The sequence below is a fragment of the Aythya marila genome (genome assembly GCF_965140915.1).
Source record: "Aythya marila genome assembly, chromosome: 3".
Lineage (NCBI taxonomy): Eukaryota > Metazoa > Chordata > Aves > Anseriformes > Anatidae > Aythya > Aythya marila.
The window spans coordinates 99,716,476-99,741,579 of NC_139044.1; the positions used below are offsets into that span (position 1 = coordinate 99,716,476).

The window sequence follows — 25,104 nt, forward strand, 5'->3', positions numbered from 1 at the left end:
TGTGTATTTCTTATATATAATAAAAAGTCTATTTTATAGATATTTCTTATTTAATCTATATTAAAATAATTATATATATACAAATACACATACATATTCATATATATATACACAAATATTTTAGTCCAGATTCCACTATGACATTATTTTTAAATACTTCTGAAATTCTTCAGTAACTGGATGTTTTCTTTTAAATTTAGTCTGATTTAAAGATTCAGAATGTTTACATTACCTTTAAGTGAGATGAAGCTCAATAGTTTAAATTTAATTCAATAAATGAAATTGATATAATATTTGTTTCATTGATTTAGACAAGCTACTTAGCACAAAATGCTCAGAAATTCATAAAGCTATGTCAACTAATATAAAAATTGCCTAGAAAGTAATATTAGGGTATTTATACAGATCTATTATCACATAATATTTGGATGCACCAGCAAGATTAGAAATTAATATTCCAAAATGTAGTTCTGTTTTGGAAAACATCCTAGATTAATTCAATGGGAGCTAAAAATATAGTACTTACCTTACAGACTTTCACTATCATTCTGTCACATATAGCTGAGCTACATACATATATATACTTATACAGATTTTGCTTGTTTTGTTCAAAAGCTGTGATAGAATTATAATAGTCTGTCGAACCATATGACTCATATTGAACCATATGCGAAAACATAGTACAAACAGAATTATGTACACACATTTATATACTTTTCATATATGTGTAAATCTTTCTGTATATGTATATATGAACTGTCACATGAAAAATACTTGTGTTAAAAATTGAAGAAACTGTTGGTATAGCCTTATATATGTTTAAATTAGACTGCAGTTACTGACCACTCTCCAGCTGATGAATTTGTCTTCCTAAACTGCATTAATATCCACATTAGGAGCTGCAAAGAGTTTATGTTCTCTTTCTAGCCCTGTCACACCAATTAATGACTTTGCACCAGGTACACTAATCTGCATTGCTATGGAGCCTTCAGAACTAGACTGAATGTTTTTATGTTTGATCAAAGCATGTATAAGAGAAAATCAAATTTTTGCCACACTGATAGAATCATGGAATTTCTGAGTCATTGACCAACAAAGCTTAATTGGAAATATTTCCTACGTGTCCAAGTATAAAGTTAACAGATAATGAATTCTCTATTACCATTCAAAAAGTTAGTATAAGGGAAACAGGAGGTCAGAGTTTGTCAACTGCAAGTTCATGTCACAAAATGTTCCTGTATCTTGTAATATCATTCTGCTTATCATTATGTGGTACCTATAACACTGTTTACCTTACACTCAGTATAGAACCATCAGTATTTTGTAAAATCCAATAGATAATTTCAAAAATCACAAATTTATAACGTAGTCACAATACTGTGCTGAAATATCTATTGGGAAGAAACATAAACCAAATAAAATAGATACAGAGAACTCACTCTATTATTTATAACAGTTTTTAAAGAAAAGCTCCAAATGTTGACCTTTTTAGTTCTTTATATTTGGAATAACGAGGAAGAGTTTCAACCTAATGGACAGAAAAATTTTGAAGTAGACTTTCAAAAAAAAGCACAAGAACTGTGTTTCCTCTTTATTGATTCAAAGGATGTTTACACATTATGGTATTTATCAAGGGGGAAGAAAATACCATTCTGTGATTCTATGAGACTGCATGATCAACGTACTGCCTAGTGTACTTTTAGAAGGTCTTAATCAAATATTACAAAGATAAATCCAATCGAAGTTAGTGTATGGAACAAAACATTAGCTTAAAAACCATTGCAGAGAATTAAATTTGATTTTTATTTCAAATGATATGAAGAGACCTCATAATATTAATGTTTTCATTTAAAATTACCAAACCTATGCCTTAGGAAATATGGTATCGTATCACACTTTCCTGGAGCCACTTTATATTGTTAATGCCTGAAGAGATGGGATTATCGAGCCGCATATACTAAGAACAAAAATAAGATTCAATTTCAGTGCTCACAAGAAGCCATTAATGGTGCAGAAAGTCACTAAATAATGTATTTCTCTGTGGTACTGAAGCTTTTGCACAAGTCCAGTAAGTCCAGCAAGACAAATCTAGCACCTTTAAAGTTACATGAGCTGTTGCACTATTGCCTTTCTGTAGCAGTAGAAGGAGAATTTAAAAAGTGACTGGATTGTTTTTTTATGGTTGATCAAGTAGACTGGCTGCATCTAAATTTGTGTGTGTATACACGTACTTGTGTGTTCATATGTACAAAAGAAAAAGGGCATCAAAGGAAATGCTTACTTTTCATGCTGGCTCTAATTTGTGGAATTTGCATAACTCAGTTAAGTGCATTTATCAACTCAAGTTTTATTATGCTTCTCTTTTTCACATCTATTTCTCAAGAATATAACAGAGAGAATGTAAAAAAGTATAAACAGGAGCTCCTAGATCTCACTTACCTAATTACACTCAAGAGTCTGTGGAGCAAAATATGACTGATATTTTAGCGAAACCAAATTATATTTGTTGCCTCATTTTTACTGTTAATGCCCACTTTAGGTAAATCCTATATGCCTAATTCAGGAAGGAAAGTCAATGGCACAATTCATAGATGATATGCATTCTTTTTAAGTTCTGGTGCCTTGTGCTTACCATTGCTTACTCTAAACTTTCAAACGTACATGATCATTAATATTCGAATTGCTCAGAGATTTAGATGGGGTTTTGGTTGTTTGAATTGGGTTCTGTCTTAATATAGATCAAAACTGTATCAGCAATTAAAATTGAAAAGGAGCATCTCTTTGAAGAATGAGTTCATCCATATGGCCCCTTAGCTAAGATACAATTCCAAAGTGGTTGTCAATATTTTCCCTAGAAATCTGCAGAGATCTTAGAATAAAAAGTATTCATCACCTGTGAGTGTTTATCTCTGAATAAAGAGCCTAGTTAATAAACTTATACTTTAAACATATGAAGTTCAGTGAAATCAATCAAATCTCTCATCTATAGATGAAAACACAAGACTAAACACTTAATACAGGCTTAAAGTCTGAAGCAAAAGTCATAAAGTAAAAGGAAGTGACTCTCATGATGATTGTCTGATCTTGAAGTACATTTCAGAAATAAAACACCTGAAATATTCATGAAGTACAAGTCCTAGACTTGAAAATTACCTCAGTGGAAGATTATGAAGGCAAATGACCAAAAAGTTGTAGTCAAGGGACTTATAAAAAAGATGGGAAGCAACTCTTTGCTCAGTTGAATACTGTCAGGATGAGTGGGAAAGGTTTTAAACTAAAAGAGCTGAGATTTAGATTAGATGTTAAGAGGAAATTTTTCACTCAGAGGGTGGTGAGGCACATGGCTGACCAGAGAAGCTGTGGGTGCCCCATCCCTGGAGGTGTTGATGGCCAGGTTGGATGGGGTCCTGATCCAGTGGGTGGCATCACTGCCTATGGCAGGGGGGTTGGAACTAAATGACCTTTGTGTTCCCTTCCAACCCAGGCCATTCTATGATTCTAAGAGAGTTAGACCATAAAATATAAGAGTAAACAAAACAAAATGAAACTGTGAAATCTAGAGAAAACAAAATTTAGGGTTGTTTTTGTTGTTGTTTAACCTTAATTCTCCAGTGACTTGGAACTCTCTCAGTCATTCTATTTTCATGTTGGTATCTTATAATATAAACTAAAATTATTTTTACATAAATCAATCACAGATATCTTGCGTAACTATCTACCTCAAATTTAATTTTTCCTTATACTTCTCTATATTATCTCTTTTCAGAAATTTTTGTATGTGCCTGAAAAGATTTGTAGCTTTCATAGCCATTGAGCAAATCACAAAATGAATAATACAACTGTCTATAATATTGCTAATAAATCGATACTCTCCATTTTAAAAAATCTGTCCACGTGACATTATATGGTGTATGATGTTAAAGGCTGAGAATATTGATTTTATTGCAGATCCCTATTGCAATGTCCTGAATTTACTCCTCCCTTCTTTCTCATCTGGAAACAGCCTTACAATATTGTAATTCCAGAAAGCCATTAGTAGCCTGCAAAATACTCGTATATGCCCAAACAGATAGATACACATCAGAAAAGGTATAAAGTAAGTAATCCCTACTTTGATTAATTTGTTGGTTGTAATCCTGCACCTTGTGATGTTAAGTCAATGTGGCAGTGTGCTGAGGTCTGAAGCTATACAAGCACCTGCTTCCTTCAAGCACATTAGATCAGTAAATACGTTTATAGGAGTTACTGTTTGCTGTTGTTACATTTCTGCTCGATGCATTCAAGTTCTGGTTGTGCTCACCTGAAAAGCCACAGAACTTGGTATCTGTTTCTGACAAAGGGACTGTGGTTGCAAACCTTACGTGCAGGCCACTTACCAACCAAATGCAATACCTATTTCCTGGGTGTCAAGGATATGAAACAAGGGAATAACTCTGACCGCAAAAGGAACAAAGTTCCATCAAAGATGTTATTCGAAGCTCTCATTTTTTTAAAGTTCCTTATGTAGTAGTGTGTTATGCCTTCAGTTAAATTCTAATGTTTTAATACATGTATGTCTGTATGCATACATGTGTATATGCATAATGAGTGTGTATGTGTGTTCTCTTCTGGTTAGCAGATATTTACAGATAATGAAGATAGTCACAAAAACTATATTTGAAACAAAAAAAAATGTGTCTAATGTAACACCTGAATCAACCCAAATATAAATCAGATATGAAATATGTGTTGTTATTAATTTATATTTATATAATGTGTCTATATATGTGTGCATACACACAATTAATATGTTATATTTACAAAACACAAATTTCCCTACTACTCTATGGCAATTTTATAAAATGTGTTTGTTTGTAGAAGTTACCTTCAGCTTATATAAAAACAAGTTACTCACCAGGTTATTTCTTCAGGTTGTTCCATTGGTCCTGCCTACTCTTACCCTTTTTTGGTGTGGCTTGATACTCTCCATTCCCAGTCAGCAGTATTCATGCTGTTTCTTACAGATCAACAGAGATGCTGATTTCATTGTAACTAATATGCTTTCCATGACTCGTGGCTCTATGGTTTAAAGTAGCTGTTATTTGTACACTGACAGGTACACCTACTGCGAAATGCTGGCGATGAAGTTACCATCACTGTTCAGTACCTCAGGGAAGCTCCATCATTTTTAAAGCTCCCATTAGGTAAGAGGAAATTAACTGATAGGAGTAATTTGTTTTCCCCTTTGAAGTATTCTCATAATAATATGACATTGACAGAAATAAGAATTCAATCCTTGAGCGTTTTACAGCAAGAAATGAAAAATTAGTTATGTACTCTTCTGATAAACTTATAAGAATCTAATGCATACTGCATGATTGTGTCTGTATAGTTTATTCAAAATAAAAGTGTAAAATCCACTAAATTGCAGTACAGTCATGGGTGATAGCTGGAAGTTTTTCTAAAGAAGCTTTGACTGAATGCAATAAAATAGTGTTTACAAACGTTTGAGTCATGCATTCATTCTGAAAGGTATGTTCTTTTCAGAAAAATCAAAAGCAGAACATTTACAGAGCAAATGGATAACATTAATTGTGTATAGTTTATAAACTACTTTGATATTTTAATCATTTTTGTCAAAGAACAAAATTATGGTGTGACAACTGAGTAGTTTACCGATTGTTTATGGACAATACAGATGAGGGAAATTTTTGGTTCTTGTGGTTAGCAAATACTCTCCCTCATTTTTCTCTGACCTCGGTGTTCATGGGGCTGTTTCTCACACTTTTTCCTCACTCCTCTCTCTGTTGTGTAGGATTTTTCCCTTACTTAAACACACTTTTTCAGAGGTGCCACCAGCTTTGCCTAGTGGTGGGTCTGTTTTGGCTGGAGCTGGCTCTGTCCATCACAGGGCGGCCCCTGGCTTTTTCTCACAGAGGCCACACCTGGAGCCCCGCTGCCTTTCCACCTATACTCAGTACACATCCCGTGTGAGACAACTGCCACCTTCACATGGTAGTGCATGCAGGTCCAGGAACAAGAATTAGTGAAAAATATAACAACCTAAGTATCATTTCTACTATACAACTACATGCATCCCAACTCACATTGCAGGCAAGATTAAAGTGCATATATACATAAATCTGAAGTATCTGAGGCTTTCCTGGCATCCCAGAAGGTTCACGCACATGGTCCCCTACATCCAAGGATTCAGTCAGACCAGCTGCTACCCTAGCAGTTTTAGTATTATGGTGTGTTCGCTTCAAATGCAACTGTACTGTCTCTTCCCATTAACCAGTGTTATTACTATTTCTTATAAGCACATAATCAGGAGCAGCATCTGCCTCCCTTGCTTCCTTTTCATAGCTCTTCCTTCCCTGCACTGTCTCCCACTGTGGGTACTAAAGACATAAGATGTCACAACAGTTGTGCCTGCAGTTCTCACCACATTTGCTGGTTTCTTCACTCTTTCAGAGATTGTGAACAACTAGTATAGGTTTTGACATACTCCAGGAGCACCTGACTTAGCTTCTTCAGGGTGTACAGCTGTGTGCCTTTGAGGGCACACCCCTGTAGAGTCTGGACACTGTGATTCAGAGTCCTCTGCAGAATGAGAGTGGACCAGCTAAGGAGTGGTGGGCTGAGGGTAGTCCACCAGTCAGGTATCATCTTCTTGGAGCTGCATTGCATGATCAGTAACTATCTACTCATTGCATTGTCTGCCCCCCATGGGATGATTCCACATCCCATGACCTGTGATCTGCTCTGAGGTGTCTTCCAGCTAGAAAGAAAACAAATACATGTTTCTGGAAACCAAAATAAGAAATTTCGTTTTTTGGAGCTGTGTCAGGAGGTTAAAATTGGATATGAGTGTTATTTCTTAGCCTGCTACAGAACATTACAGCTACAGCCTGTTGGTACCATCATTGAGGATTCTCTAAGACTAAGTCCATTACCCATCCCAGAGCTGAGCAAGACATAAGGTGTTTACCCTTTTAGATAAGATACACTCCTGCTGGAAAGAGTCTTCAGGGCATTTTGTGGTAAATCAGGCTCTCTTAAGAATTTTTTGATTTTGGTGGTTATACCAAATTATCAGAATATCCGAAGGCTACAAAGCCTCTGTTTCTATTGACTTTAATTTGGCGGTTGTTCTAGAATAGTCTTTTTGTCTATTGGAGGCTGTCTATGACAAATTTAGCAAGTCAGATAAATGAGCTTGTTTATTTTTTTATACAGGACATCTCTAGTATCATTCAGCAATGTTAATCATAAGAAAAATTGTAGTGTTTTAGAGGATAAAGTCTTTCTGACTGCCTTACGTTGATATGCTCATTTTGAGGTTTTTGCTTGTTGTTTAGAGGTTCAGTGTAATTCACTGACTGAAATACATTAAAAAGATAAAACTGATGATGATCTTTAAAATAGACTTTTCCAGGTCTACTAAGTTTAAGACTTTTAAGGTGTAATATATATATATATATATATATATATTTATATATACATACACATGTATATATATCCAGGCTTTATTAAACTAAGTAGCAGAACACCTGACTTTTTAAATTGAAAAATCTCAGTGATTCTGTCAAAAAGAATTAAAAGGTTTTATAAACAACTCCTACCTTTTCCACTGCAAATATTTTATTGCTTTAGGTTTAGTGTCAGATAACTTGGTGATTTTCCTGAGTTACTGCTAGATCTGCAAAATCCCCTCTGGTCTTTAAGAAGTCTCTTTCACTCACCTCTGAGTTCTGGCTTTTTCTTGCCACCCTCAGGAGTATCTCAGTCTCTTTTGTGGACTGAAAAATCCTATATACTGGATATCTCTCTCTTTCTCTGGCCCTTTCACACATCACAGGGGAGGTTTTTTCCTCTGAGCATAGTCATCTGTTGCTCAGGTAAAAATCTTTCTTTCCCATACTCACAGAATCCTTTATGAACTAGCATTCTTAAGATAACAAAAATGACACAGCTAAGAAAAAAATAATAAAAATAAACAGATAAGACCTGTCATAGTACAAGTTTTCATTTCTCATAGCTTGACTGCCTAACTACAATTTGGGTGGAATAAGAAGAAAGCTAGGTGATAATAATGGTTGCTGAAAGTCTCACAATATACCATGTACCTAGCTTCTGGTATCAGTCCCCACTAGTCATGGAGAGGGGAATTGTCTATACCTGATGCTTTATTTTAAAAAAGCGCTTTGTTTAGATGATTATGAACTAATGTTCCAGAAATTGAACTGGTACCCAGCACTTGATTTGGAGTCTCATCTATTTGGGCAAGAGCTATAGTAGCAAATAATATAAGATTGCTTTTTGTTAGTGTAATTTTTTGGATCATGTATTTGCTGTGTATGTATATCCTATGTTTTGTTCAGCCCACCTGATTGCTTTGGGACTGCCATGCCAGGAGGCAGGCAGAGCTCCTTGGAGAGATGAGAGGACTGCACCTTCCATGAAAGCAGTTGAATATAAACAGAAGCTTCCAAAATACAGAACGAGGCCATGAAGGAATAGTCCATGAGTGCATGAGGCCGAATAAGCAGGGAGCAGACTAAACAGCTTGTGAACTTCCCTGCAATCAAGTGGTGAAGGTGACAGACTGAGGGAGGCTGAATAGTTTGTTGTGACTCAGAAAACCAAAGAAAGCTACTAAACTGAAAAGCAAGTCTGGAGTGATATGTTGGGAGGAGGAAAATATGTTACTTCACCTTTTATTCTAAGCTTTCCCATGCAGCAGATGTGAGTTTTACATACTTAAAAACACTAATATAATATTTTGTATTATAGTAAATCCTTCATTCAGAGTTTTGGAAATAATTATATTTGTCTATTTTGATATGCTGAAACTGCAGAAGATGTGGGATTGGTCCACATTAAGAATCTGATCAACTCATGGACCTGTCATACATGTCTGTTATGGGAGATAATGAAGTTCCAACAGACTCTTCCACAAGGAATTTAATGTGAAGTTTTTCATTTAAACATTTTTTTTTATAAAAAATTAGATATCATTTTCTGTTACAATAATTCCCTGTGGTCACCTACAACTCTGAACATCGATTTTTGTGGTGCACTGTAGGTTTATAGTAGGTACAAAATGTACCTGGCTACTAAGTTGGCACGTGGGTTAGACCTGTATCAGCGAAGCATAGCAGTGCCTCCTGCTGACATCGTCTGAAACTATACAGAAAAGACTATGAATGAAAACATGCTGAAACTTCAGAATGCAGAGTATAATTTTGAGATCTCAATACTGGACTGACAGAGAGTTGTTATGGAGAAAACGAGCCTTTGTTGAATTAACTTCCATTTTGCTAAATCTTTCAGATATGTGGAATAGATACATACAAAAATATATGACTTGGAATGACATTTTGACTCTTGTGATGTTAGATTTGACAGACCTATTAATGTGAAATGATTTAAAGGCAATTTCAGGTGACTTCTTCAGACAGAAAAATGAGGTTTCAGTAATGATGAATATAATGCTGTGAAACTGATTTTATATGTTTTATTGGTAAGGCCAAGTGTTTTCTGACAGTAATTGGGTATTATTGGTGCTATATGTTACAATTTTATATTTAAACAAAAATTACACAATGATGCGGCTTTGTATTGTTTCTGTTATATTAAACGAGTTATTACATACAAATGCATTAAGCTTTCCTAGAGTTCCATTAACTGCTAAAGTAGGATCATGAATAGCTGTTTAAAGGAACAGATATCTCAAAGAATATAGCTGGGTTATATTAGAATATTAACACAGTATCAACATTGCAAGATGACTATTTGCTTTTAATTTCTTAGTTTGAGAAGGTGCATCATTCTTGAAAGTAATTGCCACTTTATGAAAAATATATATCCATTAGTAAAATGTAAGTATGTGTACTGTTAATACTTGCTTGAGAGTTTCTTATTAGCTTTGTGTATAGATACACTCTCCATAATTATACTCAAAGATGAGACTTTCAACACTGAGTAGGAAATTTATTCATTAAATTAATGGGATTTGTGTAACTGAATTTGTTACTTGATTTTGAATGTCTCACTCTCAGTGAAAAAAAAAAAAAAGGCTTAATCCTGCAAACAATTAAGCATCTAAGGTCCCATGAGCACAGCTTTTACAGAATGACAGCCTCCATAAAATGACATCCAGCTACTTTTTTCTTCTTAGACATATATTATATGATTGACACATTTTATTGTCTATCCTCCTAAAATGCAGTTTTGGTTTGGTGATATGTATTAGAAATTCTTAACATGTTTTACAGCTGGAATAGATATATACATATATTTTTAATATAAGCAATTATCTTTCATGATCTGATTTCCAGGTTCCCCTGGACCATCTAGTGATCACAGCAGTGGAGCTTCATCACCTCTCTTTGACAGTGGCTTACATTTAAATGGAAACTCAATTAACACTGTAAGTAAATTAATACTAAAAGCATAAGTTATATAAGTTTTTGCTCCATTTTGAGCTTCAGAATGCTAATGTAACACCATAAGACTAGCCTAATTTTTTTTTTAGTGTTTGGTTGGTTAAGCATTTTTTGTTTTGATTTTGTTTTTATTTTTTTTATTATTATTTTTTTATTTGTTTTGTTGGATTTTTTTTAAGTGCCTATGCTGTAAAATTCTATATACTTGTGAAGTAGCCAACATGGTTGCTATTCTCAGTTGCTATGAGGCAACACTGATAAGCTTCTCAGAATGATCACAACAAGGTTGGATCATTGTGTGGAGATGAACTCATGTCAATTTTTAACATATTTTGTTGAATTATAGCATTGTGCTATTAAATTTAGTAAAGATGCTGAAATGCAAATGGAATTCAAACGAGAATGTTAAGGTTGAATTATTGAAGCAAACTTTGATGAAAAGGAAAAAAGGAGGAAAAAAATAAAATGAGAAAGCAGACTTAAAACAAGTCTATTTCTTCAATCCAGAGGATGGTTCTTTCTTACTTTTTTTCAGCAGCAAACATCTATGACTGAATTAAGTGCAGCATTGTGGGAAAAAATACATTATTTTCTCTGGGAAAGATAGAAATTGTCAAAACCAAGGAAGATAAGATGTTTTAGTAGGTGACAATGTTGCTGTCTTCTTAAAATGAAGATTGAAGATGTAAATAATAGCTGTATAAGAACAGCGGTTCATGCTGAAAACTTGATTAGCTCAACTAATTGCAGCTGTATTCTTTTCAGTTGGATATTACATTGTAAAGAACGAATGCCCTGTGAATGGAGTACAGGCTTCTGCTGACCTCTGTTGCTTTTTTTTTTCCAGTCATGTGTCTGCTGCTTCTGTCAAGTTTTGAACATTTGACCACTACCTCTCTAAATTAATCCTTACAGCTATTTTTCATCAGATAAATATATATTTCCTGTCAGTTTGACCTCAGTGCCAGGAAAGCTCATGGAGCAGATCCTCCTGAGAGTCATCATGCAGCACTTGAAGGGGAAGCAGGCGATCAGGCCCAGTCAGCATGGCTTTATGAAAGGCAGGTCATGCCTGACGAACCTGATCTCCTTCTATGACAGAGTGACGCGCTGGGTGGATGAGGGAAAGGCTGTGGATGTGGTCTACCTTGACTTCAGCAAGGCTTTTGACACTGTTTCCCACAGCATTCTCCTCAAGAAACTGGCTGCTCTTGACTTGGACTGGCGTACGCTTCGTTGGGTTAGAAACTGGCTGGATAGCTGGGCCCAAAGAGTCGTGGTGAATGGAGCCAAGTCCAGTTGAAGGCCAGTCACTAGTGGCGTCCCCCAGGGCTTGGTGCTGGGGCCGGTCCTCTTTAATATCTTCATCGATGATCTGGACGAGGGCATCGAGTGCACCCTCAGTAAGTTCGCAGATGACACCAAGTTAGGTGCGTGTGTCGATCTGCTTGAGGGTAGGAAAGCTCTGCAGGAGGATCTGGATAGGCTGCACCGATGGGCTGAGGTCAACTGCATGAAGTTTAACAAGGCCAAGTGCCGGGTCCTGCACCTGGGGCGCAATAACCCCAAGCAGAGCTACAGACTGGGAGAGGAATGGTTGGAAAGCTGCCAGGCAGAGAAGGACCTGGGAGTGATGGTTGACAGTCGGCTGAATGAGAGCCAGCAGTGTGCTCAGGTGGCCAAGAAGGCCAACGGCATCCTGGCTTGTATTAGGAACAGCGTGACCAGCAGGGCTAGGGAGGTGATCGTCCCCCTGTACTCAGCTCTGGTGAGGCCGCACCTCGAGTACTGTGTTCAGTTTTGGGCCCCTCGCTACAAGAAGGACATCGAGGTGCTTGAGCGGGTGCAGAGAAGGGCGACGAAGCTGGTGAGGGGCCTGGAGAACAAGTCCTACGAGGAGCGGCTGAGGGAGCTGGGCTTGTTCAGCCTGGAGAAGAGGAGGCTCAGAGGTGACCTTATCGCTCTTTTTAGGTACCTCAAGGGAGGCTGTAGCGAGGTGGGGGTTGGCCTGTTCTCCCACGTGCCTGGTGACAGGACGAGGGGGAATGGGTTTAAGTTGAGCCAGGGGAGTTTTAGGTTAGATGTTAGGAAGAACTTCTTCACTGAAAGGGTTGTGAGGCACTGGAACAGGCTGCCCAGGGAAGTGGTGGAGTCACCATCCCTGGAAGTCTTCAAAAGACGTTTAGATGTAGAGCTTAGGGATATGGTTTAGTGGAGGGCTGTTAGCGTTAGGTTGGAGGTTGGACTCGATGACCTTGAGGTCTCTTCCAACCTAGGAAATTCTGTGATTCTGTGATTCTGTGATATATATGGTAATATAAATGGTAATATAAATAGGCAAATATTTATACGATAAGTAATAAAGCATTCAGTTCTGTTTTAATATCTGTACTTTAGTGCTTGGGGTCCAAACTGAGTATAGATACTGAAGATACCATGTTTATTTGCTTGCAATTATCCAGATAATTTTTACCTTTGGTTACCTTGCACTGTTGTCTTAGCAAAAAAACAAACAAACAAAGACATCTGCCATAAGGGTCCATTATTCTGCAATGCCTGTCTACCAGCTGCTATGCAGCCAAACAAGTCCTTTCTTCAAAGTGCTTGCATTATATGAAGAGGGCTATGGTCAGGTGATTTCCTCTGATTGCATTAGCATGCTTTAGCAAATTAATGCCTACTAACTGCTAAAATGTGTGCCATAATAACTTTCAATCATCATTACGACTATACAATGGGGATTGCACGCTTGGAATTCTACACATTACAAAAGTAAGTGGCTGGAGTTTTATGGACTTGTAACACAAAGTAATTCAGAGTTAGTTTCCAAGGTAGCACACAAAAGACTGTATGTAAGCTTCTGTAAAAACAGAACGGGGAATATCGAGGTACTAACTTGTTTATATACAGCAGTTTTCTGTCTTTTTCTGAAGCTGGACAAAAAGTCATGAGAGGAACTCACACCAGACACAATGACCTAGAAGTGAAGCTAAGCAAAACAATTTACATTGTAGCCAGTAAAAGTGTCACAATCTCACTTCATAGGAAATAAAACCAAAAATTGCCAGATTCTTATAATGTACAAAAGCAAGGTTCTATGTATTCTATGCTGATACGGCTGGCTTTTGAGGTAGTCCATCTTTTGGACGGACATCTATCCAGCTAAGATATAGATAAGCTGTGATTAGATCTTCAGAACTGCATGTTTTTCAGGTACCAAGTAGTGGATGCTTCTAATTTGAATTAGGTATTTTCATTTTTTCAGTAAAGCAAGAGCTGGACTGACATTCCCACTGACTGTATTGCCCAGTAGGAGTATTTAAACCCCATCTTGGTAAGGGAGATCTGACTCACTCTGAATGATCTGCTACATCATGTTGTATGTACCTTCCTAACCACAGTCAGATCCTTGCTATATTAATGACAATGCACATGTATTTATGGATGCTACTTCAAAAATCATACATATTAAAGGAAAGGACAGGAGGTAGAGAATGATTATTATGGTAGTTTTACCAGACTGTCATTCAGCATGTCTGTTCTGAAAACCAGTAATACAGAGACACCAGAGCTAATGCTATCTCAGGCAGTAACATTTGCATGACACCAGAATATATTGTGGTGTTACTAGTTTGTATCATATAGGAAGTAGTTTAGCCGTATTAACATCAAGCTGTCTCTGCCTAATATGATTACACCATTTTCAGTTCTCATGCTAGCTTGCCTCTGTTAGATATATCTTTATTATATCTTCTGTGAAGCATCTGTTATATGTGATTTGATATCATCTTCAGGATTTATAGAAATATTTCCTATATATTTGAGTAGTTTGCAGTAGAGTGCTTCAGAGGGCTTGCCCTGAACATAGAGAAATGAGATGAAGTGCTCTCTTCACACCTAGTTGGTTTGTGCTTGAGCAGTGTGACAAACGCTGTAGAGACTGGTAGTATCAGATACATTCATCTGTATCTGATACATGGTTTATTAATCATACTCTGAAATTTCAGGGAACATAGGTTTAGAAGAGCTACTCTCTAGGCCAGTGATTATAGTACATGTAGATGAAGGATTCTAACTACAAAACAATGGAGAAAATACTGTAGGGATATTCTTCTAGCTGGATTTCCAAGTCAGCCCTCTGGACAAATAAACAAAGAAGACATCTGAAATAAAACCAATTGCTAAGACACTATTAAATAGTATGAAAGTTGCCATTCAAAGAGAAACCGTAGTAATTTTTCACTTCTTTGAATATCCAACTTCCCTGAATTGTCTAAAAGTGATATTCTGATAAATGGACTAAGACTAGAATAGATCATGTAATTTAAGAATTCTAATTTAATTTTGATAGTGTATGCTAAGTTTAGTTGGTTAAATGAAATGAAACAAGCATTTAGAATTTTCTAAGTTGCTTACATGTTTATTTGTTTTTTTTTTTTTTTTTTTTTTTTTTCCTTTACTGTCTTTGTTTCATCTGTTCAATTAAAAAGTTTTGATTTAAGAAAGATGCCTACTTTAGCACCACATACTGTTTATAAAAAGGAAAAATACAGATGCCCAACATCTGGTGGGACCTGTAGGTCCTATGTCTTTAACATATATGGTAGTCCTGATTTCAGAGTGAGAGAATGATACAGCTCAGTCCCAAACCAGTAGTCCCAAAACAAACCTCCCCAAAAAGGGAAGAGAGTGCATGCAAGGTGTTGGAGACCCTTGTACTGAGGGTAAAAGCTATGCTGATGGATACTTCAATGCAGTAAGTAACCAGACCATTGAGCTGAAATGAAATGGCTGCACCACATCTAAAAGCTTCAATAATTTTATTTTTTCTGTAGTGCCTTCCAATTCAGTATAAACATGCTATTTATCATTCTTAATTTGTATTTTATTCTTCATTTTTGTCATTCTGTAGCTCACTTTAAAGAAGTTTCAAGATTTCAGATCAATATCTTTTATGTTATAGTGATTCAGTGTGTGATACCAGTAGACTCTGCCAACTCCTGATCTGAAAATCCATGATTTTCTCACTGTGTATGAAAGAATTATAACTTTAAATTGACTTGTGATTCATAGCGTATCATTTGGTAATGTATTTGCATAAGAGATAATAAATCTACTAAATACAAAAAGTAGCTTAGAGAGACAGTGCTGGTTACCTTTATGAAAATAATCATCACCACGTCTTCCTTTTCCTGAACAGAAAAGAAAATACTTAAAACAGACATAGCTAGCTACACTTGAACTGAATACCTTGAACTGCTTCTGTGGTGAGATCCTATATGAAAAGAGATAAAACGCACTGCAAATAAGCACACTCCTTTTTCTCCACTATAAAATATGAAACAATTTCCTTTCTACATACAGAGAAAAATAATCCAAATTTTCTGTTTCTGATAACACCTCTCAGAAGTCATATCAGTAGAAAATAAAGCTATTTGATAATAACTTCCTACTCTACTACTCTAGATCTGCTTTTGATAAAAATGCTTTTGATATTGAGTAAGGAAATTGTTTATCTGAGATTTAGAGGTTAAAAAGTGCTATGTTTCTCTAATTCTGAGTTGATTAGGACTTTTGCTATGATATTAATGAAATGAATAAAAGGTGTTTTTAAAAGTCTCATCTTTTATTGATCCCTATTGTCATTGTTAATCTTGTTAATCCTTTCCATGGGTTTATTTCTTCTTCTATTTAATATGTGATTCATCAGGATAGCCATTTCTTCTGCACAGAAATTAAACACTTGTTTAATTTCCCAATCTTAATTTAAGTCATATTTTGTTCGTCACATTGTGTTTTTGTTTTTTAAGGTTTTTGTTTTGTTTATTAAACTTAGAGACTTAAAAATGGTGGTGAAAGAACTTACGGCATTGAATTAAAAGGAATTCTTACTAGATACTAAATAAATGAACACTGAGCAATATGTCAGCTTCGTGACATCTAATACTAGTTTCAAAAGTACTCACTTAAGCACTGAAAGTGAAGCTGATATTCACACACAGCCCAAGAAGAAGTTTTACAGTTTTTTAAGTGGGGATTATCCACAGTAAAAGAAATCAAAGACCAAGAAAGGTCAACTAGAAGGTTCTGGCTTTTTTGTTTATCTTTGAGAAAAAACGTGCAGCACAATCACAATATAAATAATGTGTCAAGTAAACAAACAAACAAACAAACAAAAAACTGTTTTTGTAACGTATCTGTTTTCATTTTTTGATTCTACCTGTTTTCCCATATACAGTCTCTTGTGAATGCATTTCTCCTATTTCTTATGAACTTGTTCATTGTAGTTTTCAGCAGCAGTGAAAAGAAAATGGCTTAGGAGATAAAGCCTAAGTTGTTTATTTTTATCAGTGCTGGTAGAAATGCGGTGATTACACAGTTTCTTTTTAATTACACTTGTAATTAGAGTATTTGGAGTACCTTGCTTATTTGATTGTAGGGAGCAGTTATCTGACCAGTCACCAGGAATCCATTTTGCGGAGAGTTGTATTGCTCTGTAGATTGCACTGAGTGCATTGAGTACCATTCATTTGCACATACAGACAAAGAAGTTTGTGGGAATGTTGTTTATTATTAATGACCAATGCTCTTATGTTTGGCTTATGATGTTCAGGAATGCAGAATGAGAGCTGGGGATGAATTAAATTTGCATTTGATTTTTGTACAAATGCATCTCTCTTTTCCCTCATTATCTGTTCTCCTGCTTATGACTACAAAGGCACAAAGTGGACTGCTTCAGGGCAGAGCTAGATTATAAAGAGAAGTTATACATGTAAAACTCCATTGCATGACTAAACAAAATTATGATCCTTTATCAACTTTTGGCAACAGAAAGAGCAGCAATCTTTCAGGTATGTTAGCAGGGAGTAGCAGAAGTCCTAGGTTAGAAAGAAAAAATATGTGGGAGCATCCATGAGATTGAAGACTGCATGTGTTAGAAGATGAAATGTTAGAAATGAAAGCAAGCATTACTAGTATTACTATAAAAGATCCTTTTACTGTTGCCATAGTTAATGTTAGATTAGTGTTTCAAATACTAGGCCCAGGTAATGAGCAGCAGGGAAACAGAGGTGAATAGTGATGACCCATATCTAGATGTGATGTTAGCATAGATGAACTCCAGTGGTTCAGATATACATAAAAGGTTTATAATAATAAACAACAGTGAAATCAAGGCAACAGGTCCTCCCTCAAAGTTGCATCCATTGTCATTCCACAAGTTTCTGCAACAAATTGACACTGAGTTGCCAGTCAGTGATAGGAGCAGGAGACAAACCTCAAATTTGTCCCAAGGAATTTGCAGTGTGTGAAGGCCAAAAAATTTCTCTAACCTTGAGCTAATTCTTCTCAGCAAGGACAGAACACCCCATCTGGGGATATGAAAGGCTGCCAAAAGCGGTCTGTAACACTGAAGTTTCAGTACAGTTGCATTTATGAAGTGACTATAATAATTTCAACACTGTGTTCTGTTCTGTATTTTTCCTTATATACTTTTAACATAGTGTTTTGTTTCCTGACTTCTGTTATAATTTGAGAAGAGTCACAATTACTTTCTGCTTTTGTGCTGAGATTTATTAAAAACCACTTTATCCCCTTTTCCAACCCCCCTCATCCTCCAAAGAAAGAATATGCCTGGGAAAGGTGTTGCAGGCAAGGTTGTTGAGGTTACTCAGGAACCAATTACATTTAGCCTAAGGTAAACAAATTAAGAAAAAGGTGCAGTAGTCCATACATTTTCTTTAAAAATATCTTAGTCAGGCTTGTACCTTATTGGTTCGTTTAAAAAAGAAAAAAAAAAAAAAAGGTACAGCACCTAGCAGCACAGCTGTAATGAAATATTCATTATTTTTTTCCATTGTAAATCACTTCTAGAAAAAATTATATAATTGAAAGATTTTTAATTTGTTCCTCACCGGCAGAATAGCAATCTCATTGACTTAAATGCGTATCTACTGCAGTGAATAGGGCAGCAGAGAACCCTAACACGTATACAGACTCCATGTAACCACATATAGGTGCTCAGTGTCTGCAAAACTATCCATTAATTCAAATGCACTACATGTCTTCAAGAGCAGGCATTAAATTTCAGAAGCCTACACGTGATGCAGCACTGGAATTAAATCATTTTTTCTGTAATAGAAATGGAGGGGCAGTATCCTTGTTTCACATGCTGTTTCACCTTCTTCCCATTTAATTAAACAATGTGTGTCGATTAAAATAGTGTAGAATAGAGATGTATAATTAAAAATTGCTTCTTTCATCGAATTTTAAAGACATCAAATTACTTGTCCAAATTGTTACTTCATCTGGAAGAGCTTGTTTCCCGTATAAAAGCCTTTATTAAATGATTTGGTGATGCATACTTTACCACATAATTACTGTCTTCTTAAAGCTGTCACAGAACTGCGCACCTGCCTCTAAGCATTCCATTAAAAATAAATAAACACAGACCCTCTTCTGAACTGATGCTACATCAAAGAAATGCACAGGTATTTTGATATCATCATTACATCCCTCTGAGTTCTGAGACAAGCTGAACACTCTAATTGACTCCTCTTTACAATAGATACCTCAATAAAGTGTTTCTTTAGCTGGGCACTGCAAGAATTTCAGTCATGTCTCTACTGAACACTTGTAATTGTGTTGTTCCATGATTAATATCAGCTAACATAAGACCCTTTTACTGCTAAATAGAGCGGTCTTGTTTTCTTCCCCAGTTAGTCAGCAGCCTCTGTTTCCTGTCTCTCCCTAGAATAAGTGTTAGCAAATGCTCAGCTATACATCGATCAGATTAGTTCATTGATCCCCTGAAAACTAATCCTACATATACATTTATTTATTCATTTGTATATTGCATATGTATATGCAATATACATACAGATATCAGTCGCTGACCTGACTGAAACGTGTAGAGAGAGCACCACCAACACACTGTGAGCTGAGGGGTTTCCAGTGCTGCTGCAGGAAAAGATATAATTCTAATTCCCTTCCTCCAAAATAACAGTAAGACAAATATGCCTACTTTGAAAAGCGTATCATATTGAGGGCTTTCTTTTGAGTGTGCTGCAATATCTTCAGTAATAGAGTTTTGACAAGATGCTCTCCAGCTTGTAAAAAAAAAAAAAAAAAAAGCGATTAAGTTAGTATTAACTACACTGAGTTGTTTTGGTTTTCTACCAAAGTCCATAAAAATGTATTAGCCATTTTTTTCAGTTACAGCTTAAAGAAATTAAGCTATGCTATACCATGTTTTAGCACTTCAATGTCAGAGTTGTTTTTCCTAGGAAAATATTTCAATATATGAAGATAAAATGTTGTATTAATATTGCTAGCATTTTCATACACATATCTTCAGAGAAATATCTGATACTCTTTTCAGAAACTCTCAGCAACGCTCAATAAAGAGGAAATAGCAACAACAACAGCTCAAAAGATAAATAATAGCATCTGAAATTGAACCAGTGTTCATCACAAGTAGTAATCTAAAATAAGTCATGTCTGTTACATACACATGCGCTTGGTAGAAGTACCAGTTTATGGAACAGCCTCAAGAGTTTAATGATAGACTTTGAAAGAATAAATCTTCTAAAGCAAAAAGTGGATGAATTGTCAGTAAAAGTCTTACAGGAAGAAATACAAGATCGCAGAATTTAAGCTAAAAATTTTCCTAATGCATATCACAATTGCTTATTTATTTTCTTTTATATTCTTTTATATTTTAGATTTTGCCAAAACTGTCATTAATTAGATTTATTAATTAATTTAAATTAAATTAACTGAAAGTTAATTTTCCAGTGAACATCTTGCCAGTCTTCTGAAACCCTCAAGCATAATTTAGCAAAAAAGTTCAAAAATTAAGGGGTTTTCATAGAAAATGAAAGTCATATAGAACACAAGCCTTTTGTGGAATCCTTTGTGCTAGCTGCACTTACAGTTGAAATTTCAGATATTGATAAGGAGTCCTGTCTTCTCTTTATTTCTTAAGGCCGCTGGCAGCAGCAAGGTAGCATGGTAATAAAGAAAGTACTTTCAAGGGAACAAATCATTGATGCCAATTAGTTTAGTCCTTTAAGAAAAAACACTATCAATTATTATTACCTCTGCTTAATTGTGATATGAGAGCGTGTTTGATAGATACATTTCTGTTCCAGGTGTAGTCCTTCATCCACTATGAAGACTTTGCAAGACTTGCCTTTCTGCGAACCAGGCAGTGTTTATACTATGAATTGACAAGTATATTTTAAAACAAGATTAAGCTTGCTGAGCAACATGACTGTAAGTATTTCTGAGTCCAGAACTGATTTAACCCAGCTTCAGCCTGCCTAAAGCCCGTGTTTAAAGAAGCAGCAGCATGTCATTCATCCTAAAATATCACTGTGGCTGCTTTCAAGGTGCAGGCCTAACAGAAACGACAAATTAAATTACTAGTGTGGATTCAGAAATGCTTCCTTTTGAGGACATGACATTTTTCTTGCAGAGGTTTTAGAATCAATGACAGTTTAAAATTAAAATTAAAAAGGTAAAATAATTGAGTTGCCCAAGTTCAGCAAATAATATGTCACAAAAAGATAAAAAGTTGACAATCACAGTGAACTATGATCTATTTATGTCTTTCCTATATTCTTAGTGGAAGCTTAATTATAGAGACATGTCTGATTAGGTCTCCCACTTAACGGAGGCCTTTTCATTCTACTTATGGTATGACTTCATGGTTGTCCCATAATGAGTAGTTACAGAATATGTTTTTAAAAGCAACAAAGCACTAGCCCACGTTGTCCTTCATAGGTCAGTGATTGCTAATGGGATATAGGATCATTCCCTCCTCCAGGTCAACAGCACACAGCTGTACCAGGTGGATAGTGATTATGTGTCATTACAAACTGATCCTCATTCAGTGTTCTGTCAAAAATGAGATTTTTGTACTCAATCCATTTCTTAATGGACAGGTGTTGCAAGCAAATTGGTATTAATTGGCAACATTGTTGGTGATCTCAGCAGAAAGCCAAAGGTGTGAGATGAACCAGAGGATAAAAGCTGCAATTGAAGAGATTATCTCTAAACAGTCATTTTTTTTTTTTAGTCCTTTGGAGGAATGGTGTGCAGAGCATGAGCAGCAGCTGTTTAGTAGACAGAAGGCTTGAAGTTCAAGCCAGCTCTGTACACTGGGTCAGACCAAAGGATCATCTAGCCAAAAAGCTCGTCCCCAACAGATGCCCTCAAGACAATCCAAGAATAGAGGAAATATGTAGAATTATTTATGGGGTATGTTCTCTGCACCTCCAGTGATGTTTTGGATAGGTGCTTCCTGAACTAGAGTTTCTTATATACAGAAATGCATTCTTTCATTGTTTTTATCCTTCTGTATTTTAGGATCTTACTATATTTTTAGGGAAAGTGTGCCATTATATCCTAGTCCCTTTCTCTGTGTTCTTATATACACTTGTCATACAATCATGTCAGTTACTTCTTTTCCAGTCTAATTAGTCTTTGTTTACTTAATCGTTATTTGCTTGAAAGTAATTCCATACATCTGCTTTTTCTGCAACAGCAAGATGTTATTTTGAGTATTTATCATCTGTTCATAACCCATTACAGTCCAGGAAAAGTTAATATATTCTTACCTCATATGCATTAACATACATTTATCTATAATATTTTTAGCAGTCCTTTTAGCAGTCATTCAGTATCATGAGGTGCTTCTGCTGCAGTTTGCAGTTTGATCTCCTTTTTATTGTTTTTCATTACTTGTTTCACATTGTTGACTTCATCAGTCTATTGCTTACCATCTTGTCCACATCATCAATTGGTACGCTGAATAGCATGTATATCTGGGAGTCCACTGATAGTACACTCCGCTGCAAAAACTGTTTACTAACAAGTATTTTGCTTGCTCTATTAACCTAATTATTAATTTGTTTGAGGGCTTTGCCTTACTTCATAGCAAATCAGTTAAGAATCTTTTGTGAGGACAAGTGGTATTTGGAAACCAAAGTACATCGTAGCAATTGGTCCTCTCATTAACTAACTGCGTGGAAAACTCTAAAAGATTTCTGAAGCATGACCTCTGTTTGCAAAGATTATATTGGCTTGCTTCTTCACCATGTTGTTTATCCCCATTTATTCACATTTTGAAGGGATGTAGTGAAGGATCTGTCTCTGATTGAAGTATTAGTAGATTATAGGGCAAACTGAATAAAATGGGCTGCTGGGCCTATGATAGTATTTAATTTTTATGCAATGGCCTTGTGGCCATGTGTATGCCCTCTTTTGTCTGTAACAAGATAAGGAGGTTTCTAATTTCCGTTCTACCATAAACAGGTTAGTATAATATGGCTTAGTAAGAAACAGAAATTTGAGACTTGAGCCAGATTGACCTCTTTATATCATTTCCCTATTCTTGGTCATTACTGGCTGGATCATGAGGTATGTATTCTACATGTATAACCCAGAACTAGGGTGGTGAAACACATAACCATCTGAAAAACACTTTCTCATATGTTTATCAAACACCAAAACTTTGAAATAGTCTACAGAAGCCAAATTTCCTTAGGAGTTTACACAAGTTATAACAGATTAGCATTTAGAATCATAACTTTGAGATTAATAAATTTTGACCAAGGGTTTTCCCCCCTTTAATTAACAAATCTAGTGGATAATTGTGATGTAGATCTTCTAAAATTTTTATCTCTACTTACAAGGAGATATTTCTTCTTTATGCTGTTATCCTACTAAAGCATTTGACTGAAGTGTAAGGGACCACACTGAAATATCAAATTGCTAGTGACCCTTTCTTTTTCTTTTTTTTTTTTTTTTTTTTTTTTCTGTAAAATACAATACTCTTAAATTGAATATTACATAATAGACAGAATAGACCCTACTAAAAGAAATACAGGGTATGTTAGACTCTGTTATCATTTTCAACTTTAGGTTGCCTGTCATTCTGTCAATGATTTTCATTTGTACAGAATGCTAAAATATGCATCAGTTTCCTCACTATGATATTACCAAGTTTAAACTAAGCTTTCAAGCCATCTTTTTGTGGCTAATTCTATGACATAGTGTCGTGGTTTAACCCGGCTGGCAGCTAAACACCACGCAGCCGTTCGCTCACCCTCCCCCCTCCCTCTCTGGGACGGGGGAGAGAAATGGAAAGTGAAGCCCGTGAGTTGAGATAAAGACAGTTTAATAAGACAGGAAAATAATAATAACAAAATAATAATAACAATAATAACAATAATGTTACAATGGTGATAATAGGAAAGTAATAATAATATGTACAAACAAGTGATGCACAATGCAATTGCTCACCACCCGCTGACCGATGCCCAGCTTAACCCCGAGCAGTCCGGCCCCCTCCCCCTGGCTAGCCACCCCTATATATTGTTTAGCATGACGTCAGATGGTATGGAATACCCCTTTGGCTAGTTTGGGTCACCTGTCCTGGGTCTGTCCCCTCCCAGCTCTTACTGCACCCCCAGCCTGCCTGTTGGCAGGACAGAGCAAAAAGCTGAGATGTCCTTGGCTTGGTATAAGCACTGCTCTGCAACAATTAAAACATCGGGGTGTTATCAGCACTCTTCTCATCCTAAGCCAAAACACAGCATTCCACCAGCTACTAGGAAGAAAATTAATTCTGTTCTAACTGAAACCAGGACACCTATCCACCCCTTATTCCATACCATTTATGTCATGCTCAGGTTACACTCTTTTCCATACATTCTAATTAGTCACCTACAGTAGTCATAGTAGTGATAACATACAGTATTATATAGTAATTAACATGGTACAATTCAGTTCATGGGCTATTCTCACCCAGTATTAAATCTCCTTGAGGTACACACCGGACCTCTCCGTTCTTTTGCATCACCCACCAAGTGTATCCAGGTCCCTGAGCGAAAACAATTCCACGAATAGGTTTGCCTTTTCCTGAGGCAGGAGTAGCCCAGACTGTTTTACCCAGCATATTTCTTACATGCACTACAGGAACTTTATCCCCATCTACAGTACGTAACAGGTTTGATTGGGCAGGTCCAGCTCGGTTGGCAGATCCCCTAGTATTGACTAACCAGGTGGCCTTTGCCAAATGCGTATCCCAATTTTTGAATGTTCCAGCGCCCATTGCTTTCAATGTAGTCTTTAACAGTCCGTTGTATCGTTCAACTTTCCCGGAGGCTGGTGCATGATAGGGGATGTGATACACCCACTCAATACCATGTTCTTTGGCCCAAGTGTCTATAAGGTTGTTTCGGAAATGAGTTCCATTGTCTGACTCTATTCTTTCTGGGGTACCATGTCGCCATAGGACTTGCTTTTCAAGGCCCAGGATAGTGTTCCGGGCGGTGGCATGAGGCACAGGATATGTTTCCAGCCATCCGGTGGTTGCTTCCACCATTGTAAGTACGTGGCGCTTGCCATTGCGAGTTTGAGGGAGTGTGATGTAATCAATCTGCCAGGCCTCTCCATATTTATATTTCAGCCATCGACCTCCATACCAAAGAGGCTTTGACCGTTTGGCTTGCTTGATTGCAGCACATGTTTCACAGTCATGAATAACCTGTGCTATAGCGTCCATGGTCAGGTCCACCCCTCGATCACGAGCCCATCTGTATGTTGCATCTCTACCTTGATGGCCTGAGGTGTCATGGGCCCATCGGGCTATAAATAATTCACCTTT

The 25,104-nt window shown here is 36.3% G+C and overlaps 1 protein-coding gene across 1 annotated transcript in view; it reads left to right on the forward strand.

Annotated features, from left to right (window-relative positions):
* Window positions 1-25,104, forward strand: part of SNTG2 (syntrophin gamma 2) — a gene marked incomplete at both ends in the record, with an annotated part of 288,908 nt that overhangs the window by 168,803 nt on the left and 95,001 nt on the right. The window contains 2 exons of the mRNA XM_082758096.1: window positions 5,096-5,183; window positions 10,323-10,414. Coding sequence (XP_082614222.1) covers window positions 5,096-5,183; window positions 10,323-10,414 — 180 coding nt within the window. The remainder of the gene's footprint in view (window positions 1-5,095; window positions 5,184-10,322; window positions 10,415-25,104) is intronic.